Source organism: Rhincodon typus, chromosome 41 (assembly GCF_021869965.1).
Source record: "Rhincodon typus isolate 14 chromosome 41, sRhiTyp1.1, whole genome shotgun sequence".
NCBI classification, from domain to species: Eukaryota; Metazoa; Chordata; class Chondrichthyes; order Orectolobiformes; family Rhincodontidae; genus Rhincodon; species Rhincodon typus.
In genome coordinates this window covers 10,833,013-10,840,999 of record NC_063372.1, presented here as the reverse complement: position 1 = coordinate 10,840,999, position 7,987 = coordinate 10,833,013, and the positions used below count along the sequence as shown (strand labels likewise).

Sequence of the window (7,987 nt, the reverse complement as noted above, 5' to 3'; positions counted from 1 at the left end):
TTTTTAAAATCCGTCTTTTTTTTAAATTTAAACCATCACACCCTTGACTGCTTGAATATCATTTCTTCTTTTAGAGAAGAAGCAGTTGATATAAGGATCACTAATTACATTGTACGGCAATAACTTCAGATAGCTGAAGTATTGTCTAGAATATCTCCAGATCATCTCCATGATTAAATACAGACGAGGAAATAGGTTTGATCCATCTTAATTTGTTGGTCTTAGTTGTGTTTTTTTTTGAACCTGTGCACGTTCCTTTTCCATTGTCGTGTTTACTTATCTGCTGTTTCTACCTTCCCTGCCGCATTTGGTATACACCATTTTTGAGTTCGCCTTTTGATCTTTTGTGTCATTTAGTCGCAGCAAACGAAAACCAGTTTCTCCAGTCAGTCCTCAACTCCATCTTTTGGTGCAAAAGATCAGCCTTGTGGTTCTTCTCCTGGAACTGTTGCCAGGCTCGAATGTTGCCTGTTTGTACTGGTGACTCCTGGTTGCTGCCTGACCAGAGCACACTACAGTTGGAGCACAGCTCCAATTGCTTTGTTCTTTGGCTAGTTTTCTTCTGTATTTGATTTGGCTTTGTTGCTCCCAGCTCAACAGTTGCTAGATGTACTCCTCTCTTAGCTGCTGCTGAAAGACTGAAATGAATGGTTATCCTTTTTCGAGCTTTCCGGTCTGCTTGTTTAGTTTTCCATGCAGAATATCCCCAGTGAGGGACAAACCTGTGCTGGAAAGACAGCAGGTCAGCCAGCTGTGAAGAGGAAAATGTGGGACTACATTTTCTTCTTCTCTTGCAGAGAAAGCAAGCACCAGTAAATACAACCACAGAGCTGTTCTGTTGTCATTAAAAACACAGCTGACTCATGATTGTCCTTTTGGGAAGGGAAACTTTCCATCCTTACTTGGTCTGGGCTAAGAGTCATACAGCACGGAGACAGACCCTACAGTCCACGCTGTCCACGATCCCAAACTAAACCAGGCCCACCCGCCTGCTCCTGGCCCATATCCCTCCAAACCTCTCCTATTTGTGTACTTATCCAAATGTTTTCTAAATGTTGTAACTGTACCCACATCCACCACTTCCTCAGGAAGTTCATTCCACATGCAAACCACTCTCTGTATATTTAAAAAAAAAAAAAAAAATTGCCCCTTGTGTCTTTGTTAAATCTGTCTCTTTACACCTTAGAAACATGTCCCCTAGTCTTGAAATCCTCCTTCCTGAGGAAAAGACAACTACCCTATCTGTACCCCTCATTATTTTATAAACTTCTACAAGGTCACCTCTCAACCTCCTGCGCTCCAGTGAAAAAGTCAGCCTTTCTCTTATAACTCAAACCTTCCATACTCGGCAACATCCTGGTAGATCTCTTATAAATCTTCTCTAGCTTAATACTATCCTTCTGTAACTGGGTGACCATAACTGGGCACGGTATTCCAGGAGAGGCCTTGTCAATGTCCTGTACAATCTGAATGTGACTTCCCAACTCCTATACTGAAAGGACTGAGTGATTTTGAAGGCAACCAAACACTTTTTTAACCACTATCTACTTGTGATGCAAATGTGTTTGATTCTTAACTGACCTTTTTTTGAGTCTCGCAAACTACTTCGTTTTGTACAAGGGCAACTAATTAATGGGCAATAAATGCCAGACTTGCCAGTGGTACTGCTACCTAGTGCATGAATTAACTTAGTCATAGTTGTACAGCACAGAAACAGATCCCTTGATTCAACCTGTCCATGCCAATCAGATATCCTAAATTAATCTAGTCCCATTTTTGCCAGCATTTAGCCCATATCATTCTAAACCCTTCCTATTCATGTACCCATCCAGATGCCTTTTTCAATATTGTAATTGTACCAGCCTCCTCCACTTCCTCTGGCAGCACCAATGTCTGTGGGGGAAGAAAGGTGTCCCTTTGGTCCATCTCAAATCTTCCCCCTCTTGTCTTAAACCTATGCCCCTCTAGTTTTGAGATAACAAGGTCTGATGAAGGGTCTAGGCCCGAAACGTCAGCCTTCCTGCTCCTATGATGCTGCTTGGCCTGCTGTGTTCATCCAGCTCTACACCTTGTTATCTCAGATTCTCCAGCATCTGCAGTTCCTACTACCCCCTCTAGTTTTGGACTCTCTCTTTTCCCCAGGAGAAGGCCTTGTCTATTCACTGTCCGTGCCCCTCATGATTCTATAAACCTCTATAAGGTCACCCCTCAGCCTCTGACACTCCAGGGGAAAAAAGCCCCAGCCTATTCAGCCTCTCCCTATAGCTCAAACCTTCCAACCCTGGCAACATCCTTTTAAATGTTTTCTGCACCCTTTTCAAGTTTTGCAATATTCTTCCTATAGCAGGGAGACCAGAATTGCACACAGTATTCTGAAAATGGCCTAACCAATGTCCTATACATCCACAAGATGACATTTTCACTCCTATACTCGCTGCACTGATCACTAAAAGCAAGTGTACTAAATGCTGCCTTCACTACAACCTGCAACTCTACTTTCAACTATGAACCTGCACCCCAAGGTCTCTTTGTTCATCAACACTCCCCAGGACTCTATATGAATCCTGTCCTGATTTGTCTTTCCAAAATGCAGCACCTCACATTTATCAAAATTAAACTCCATCTGCCACTCCTTGGCCCATCTGATCAAGGCCCTGTTGCAAGCTGAGATAACCTCCTTCACTGACCTCTACACCACCAATTTTGGTGTCCCCTGCAAACTTACTAACAATATCTAATACATTCACATCCCAATTATTTATATAAATGACAAAGCAGTGGACCCAGCACCAATCCTTGTGGCACACTGCTGGCCACAGGCCTCCAGTCTGAAAAAAAAATGACGCTTTTGTCTCCCATCTTCCAGCCAATTTTGGTATCCAAATGGCTAGTCCTCTCTGTATTCCATGTGATCTAACTTTGCAAACCAGTCTGCCATGCAGAACCTTGTTGAATGCTTTGCTGAAATCTATATAGACAATGTCTACTGCTCTGCCTTCATCAATTGTCTTTGTCACCTCTTCAAAAAAAACTCAAGTTAGTGAGACGTGATTTCCCACGCACAAAGCTATATTTGACTATCACTCCTCAGTCCTTGCCTTTCCAAATACATGTAAATCCTGTCCCTCAGGATCCCCTCCAACAACTTGCCCACCACTGACGTCAGGTTCATTAATCTATAGTTCCCTGGCTTTTCATTACCAACTTTCTTAAATAGTGGCACCGCATTAGCCACCCTCCAGTCTTCTACCTCCTCACCTGTGGTTGTCGATGATACAAATATCTCAGCAATCACTTTCCTACCTTCCCACAAAGTTCGAGGATGTACCAGATCAAGTCCTGGGGATTTTAGCCACCTTTAGGCATTTTAACATGTCCAGCATCACCACCATCTCTGTAATATGGACACTTCTCACGATATCTCCTGTTTACAGAAGCTAGAAAACTTGGCGAAATAATCCTTGACCACAGTCAACACTGATACAAACTACTCGTTTAGTATCTCCCCCCATCTCCTGTGGCTCCTCACAGACTGACTTGGTGATCATTTGGGGCCCCTGTTCTCTCCCTACTTTTTTTTTTGTCCTTTTTGATGTATCTTGGATGCTCCTTAACCCTATTTGCCAAAGCTTTGTAACATCCCCAGCTTTCCCCTCCTGATTTCCCTCGAGTATACTCCTACTGTCCTTGAGGGATTCACTCGATCTCAGCTGTCTATACCTGACATACGCCGCCTCCTAGTCCCATGTTTCCAACCATGCCCTGAGTTCATCTGCCTTGCCTGTTAGGCCTCTCTCATTGAAATAAATGCAGTTTATCAGTCCGTGCTCTCTCACTCGGTTGCTCCCACCCCTGATTAGCACTAGCATGTTTCCCCTCCAGAATATTGATCCCCTTCTAGTTCAGGTGCAACTCATCCCCCTTTTATATAGGTTACATATACCCCAGAAGAGATTCCAATGCTACAAAAATGCTTGACCCTGGCACCTGGGAGGCAACACACTATTCTGATGTCTTCTGTGGATGCAGAAACGTCTATCTGTGCCCCTGACTAGAGCGCTCCCTATCACCGTTGATCGCTTGGAACCTGACATCCCCCTCATTACAGTAGAGCCGGTCTCTGTGCCAGTAACCTGGCTGTCCAATGCTACACTCTCCTGAGAGTCCATGTGTTTTCCAAAACAGCGTACCTGTTTTGAGATGGAGATAGCCACCTGAGACTCCTGCCTACCTCTCCCTCTCCTTTCCTAGAGTCAACCCATCTACCTTCCTGAAACTGCCATCCATCTCACCCCTTGGTTCCTGTAAATTCCTCATTGCCTCTAACTGTTGTTCTAACCAATCCATGCAATCTGATAGGACTTGCAATCAAACACACTTCCTGATGATTAAGCCTGCAGGAATGTTGAAATTCTCCCTAATCTCCCACCTCTGACCAGGAAGAACACGTCACCCTACTGAAAGCTATCTCTGCACCTTTTAACAATCTACAGACCCAGAAAATAGCATGTTCTTGCTGCTTTATAAACACTACTCGAAGATAACTTGATACCTATATTTTATGTTTTAAAAAATTTTAATCAAGACCGATCTCAGTAAAACATAAAAATGCCCTCCCCCTAATCTCTACTATAGATTTACCAAAAAAAAATTAAGAATTAAGTTTTACAAATCTTAAATTTTTTTTCACTTTTGAAGAAAATGATCTGCACACTTGGATCAAAAAAAAAATTTGTGACAGATCACGGAGATTAGTACTGTGGATATTCAGGAGCTTGCTGATAGAACGTTGACTTTTGCTTTCTTTTCAGGAGTTATTGGCATTCAGCCCTCATAAAAGAATCTCCGCTTTTGATGCCCTACGACATCCTTATTTTCAAGGCCAAAGTCCTGAAGTTTAAGATGATCGATAGTGAGCTGAGGATAAGAAACTGCCTGTGCCTTTACCTGCAAATCATCACCTGGGTGCTACTGTTACAACTATCCTAAAGACTTGCACTCCTGGGGGTAGGGAGGGAAGAGGGGAGTCTTGCAGAAAATTGAGCATTAACCGACCAAGGACTTGTCACAGTTTGCAAAATGTTTTTCCGTCTGTTGATTTTGTGAAACTCTGTCTTGCTCCTTTGGCAAAGCGTGTGAAGCCTGAAATGTATAATTGAGTGGTTCTTTTAGGGCAGATTTCTTTTGCCCCTGAAATGCAGTCCTCAGTTGGTTAGAATGAGGTCTCTTTGCTGTATGCGTGGCATCATTTTCTTGACATGCACCAGTTAGTACATCCACTTTACATGGAAGTACAACTGGCACTAAACATGTGTTTGGAGTTTGGTGCCATCTGAGGAGGTAGTCTGTCCTGCTTCTCCAACACCTCCCCAGCCTTGCCCCTCCTAGTGGTTTTGTTTTAAAAGGTAAGTTTAGACAATAATACTCTTTTTAAACCCACTCCATTTCCATGTCAGCAAGAGTGAAAGACAGACTGTCCACCCAGAAGAGGTTTATTTAAAAACAAGATTGCAGGTTCTCCACGCTACCCAGCGACCTAATTCTTCTCTCTCTTCCCCCTGCCCCTGCTCTGTTCTGCACATCCCCCTCCACCCACCCCCCAAAAAAATAACTTTCTCAAAGGAGCTATGACCCATGAATCCTGAAATCTTTGAAATCCTATTTGAACTTGATGTCCTAAAGCGCTTCATAGCCAATGAAGTATTTTTGAACTTCTGGTCTTTTTAGGTGCATGAAACACAGCAGCCAATTTGCACAGCAAGCTCCCATAAATAGTGATGTGACAAATGACTAGATCATCAGTTTTTGGGCAGTGACTGGGGATGAATGTTGGCCCCAGGTCACCAGGGAGAACTCCCCTTCTAATCATGCCAAGGTATCCCTGAGAGGGAAGACTCCTTCAATTAAAGCTTCTTGATAGCTGCAATCTCTAATGGGACAACTTTCCCTCAATACTGCACTGGGGTGTCAGCCTTGATTTTATACTCTAGTCTCTGAGTGGGGCTTGAATCCACCACCTTTAACTCCCAGGCAGGGATGCTACCCACTGAGTCACAACAGCCTGCAGTTATGGACATGTAGCTGGTGGAAAAATGCATATGGAAAATCCCATGTCTCCTTGTGTTGTATTGTTTGTCATCTTGGCTGAGCCACTTCCATGTAGGTTGGCTTAAACTTGGAAAACCTGTAGATTTGCAGCTACTCTGTCTCCTGTCCAATCCCTTCACATTGAGGAGCAAGCATTATTTTAGGAGGTGGTTATTGTTACTGGAAACACTTTGATTATGACCAGTTGATCAGTCATTTGGCATTATAGAAATTCAGTATGGTTGCAAAAAGTATTCGTTGTCAAAGCTCTTAATCTTGTACTCATCAGAACAATTTGCAAGAATCTCAATTAGAGGGGAAACCTGAAATTTATACCGCATGCATTTTACACACGCTACCTGTTTTGATGGCTGCCAGTTATTTTGGTGCATTGGAGTCCATCAGCATTCTCGTCTCCTACAGTATAAATATTGGTTTCCTTCTGTTTTGGTATTTCAAGGATATTGTCCTGTAAAGTACAAGATGAAAAGCTTTGACAAAATGTATATTTTACATCAATACTCGTTTTATTTCTCCCTTGCCTATCAACTAGTCAGTTTTACCACAATTAAAGAACTGTGCAACATGGTTTTGAAATTACACGCTAAAACCACCTTGCCAAGTCGTCTTTTACTGGTGCATGGGAGCTGTGCTTGGCAGTAATTTTGGGGCACATTAAGTACCCTATTTGTAGTACTCTATGTCCGATCATGCCAATTATAGCCACTAACAGTCTTAATAAAGACTTCTTAACATTGAAGATCAATCTGTGGTTTACTGGAAATGGAATCTTTACACTGTTGTATAGTCATTGGGTTACAGAAATACAAGTCGAGCTCCAGGACAGCAGCACTTCACTGAAGTAGATTCTCTAGCCATTGTAAAAGGTCCTTTCACTACAGCATAGTGTTTATAATTACAGAATTGTTCTGGCACCGGAAGAGGAAATTTCAGCCTGTTGTTTGCACAGACTTTCTGATTTTTGAGCACTGTGTGCTATTCTGCCACCTTTTTTCTTTCCCAATAACATTGAATATTATTTCTATTTAAATCATATGATGCCCTCTTTGCCTCAATTCAACATGCCTCATCCACACTTCCAGGCAATCTGTCCTTAATCCATTTGAGTGGGAACAGTTTCTTCCTATCCACTCTGCAGCCTCCTCGTGATTAAAAGAATTTCTGTCTAATCTCCTCTTGGTCTTCTCTCCATGGAAAGCATTCCAATTTCTCCAATCTGTCATTGTTAAACTGAAATCTCTCATTCCTGGAACCATTCTTGTATAACTCTTCTACACTTTACAATGTGTTCACATCCTCTCTGAAGTGCGGTCAGAACCTACCAGTAGTCCAGTTGAAGTCTAACCAGTGTCTTTATACAAGTTGAGCATAACCTTGCTCCTATACTCTATTCTAGGATTTATTAATAGAGACAATGTATGCTTTACTAACTGCTCCTTTCACCTGTCCTGCTACCCTTCAATGACTTCTATACATGTACACCCAAGTCTGTCTGCTCCTGCACACCCTTTAGGGTAGTGCCTTTTTGTTTTGTACTATCTCTTGCTATATGTTCTTTACTACCAAAAAATGTATCACCACCCACTTCAACTTGTCAATATCCTTTTTTTTTTCTAATTTTTACCCTGGCCACCTCCAGTTTACAACGCTTCCAAGTTTTTGTCTCTTCTGCACATTTCCAAATTGTCCCCTGCACGTTGCGGTTTAGACCATTACTATATATGAGGAAGTGGGTCCCAAAATTAACTAACTAGGGAATAGTAGAACAAACCTTTCTCCAGCCCAAAAACTAGGCATTGACTTTTTTTTGGTTGTTGTTCGCTCCCTATCCCTCAGCCAGTTTTGTATCCACGTTTCCATTGTCCCTCTTTTTTTCCAT

The 7,987-nt window shown here is 42.4% G+C and overlaps 1 protein-coding gene across 1 annotated transcript in view; it reads left to right on the top strand.

The window, feature by feature from the left end:
- Positions 1-6,847, top strand: part of LOC109925336 (cyclin-dependent kinase 4) — a 33,576-nt gene extending 26,729 nt beyond the window's left edge. Inside the window, exon 9 of the mRNA XM_048618871.1 lies at positions 4,812-6,847. Coding sequence (XP_048474828.1) covers positions 4,812-4,901 — 90 coding nt within the window. The 3' untranslated portion in view covers positions 4,902-6,847. The remainder of the gene's footprint in view (positions 1-4,811) is intronic.
- Positions 6,848-7,987: the final 1,140 nt, after the last annotated feature.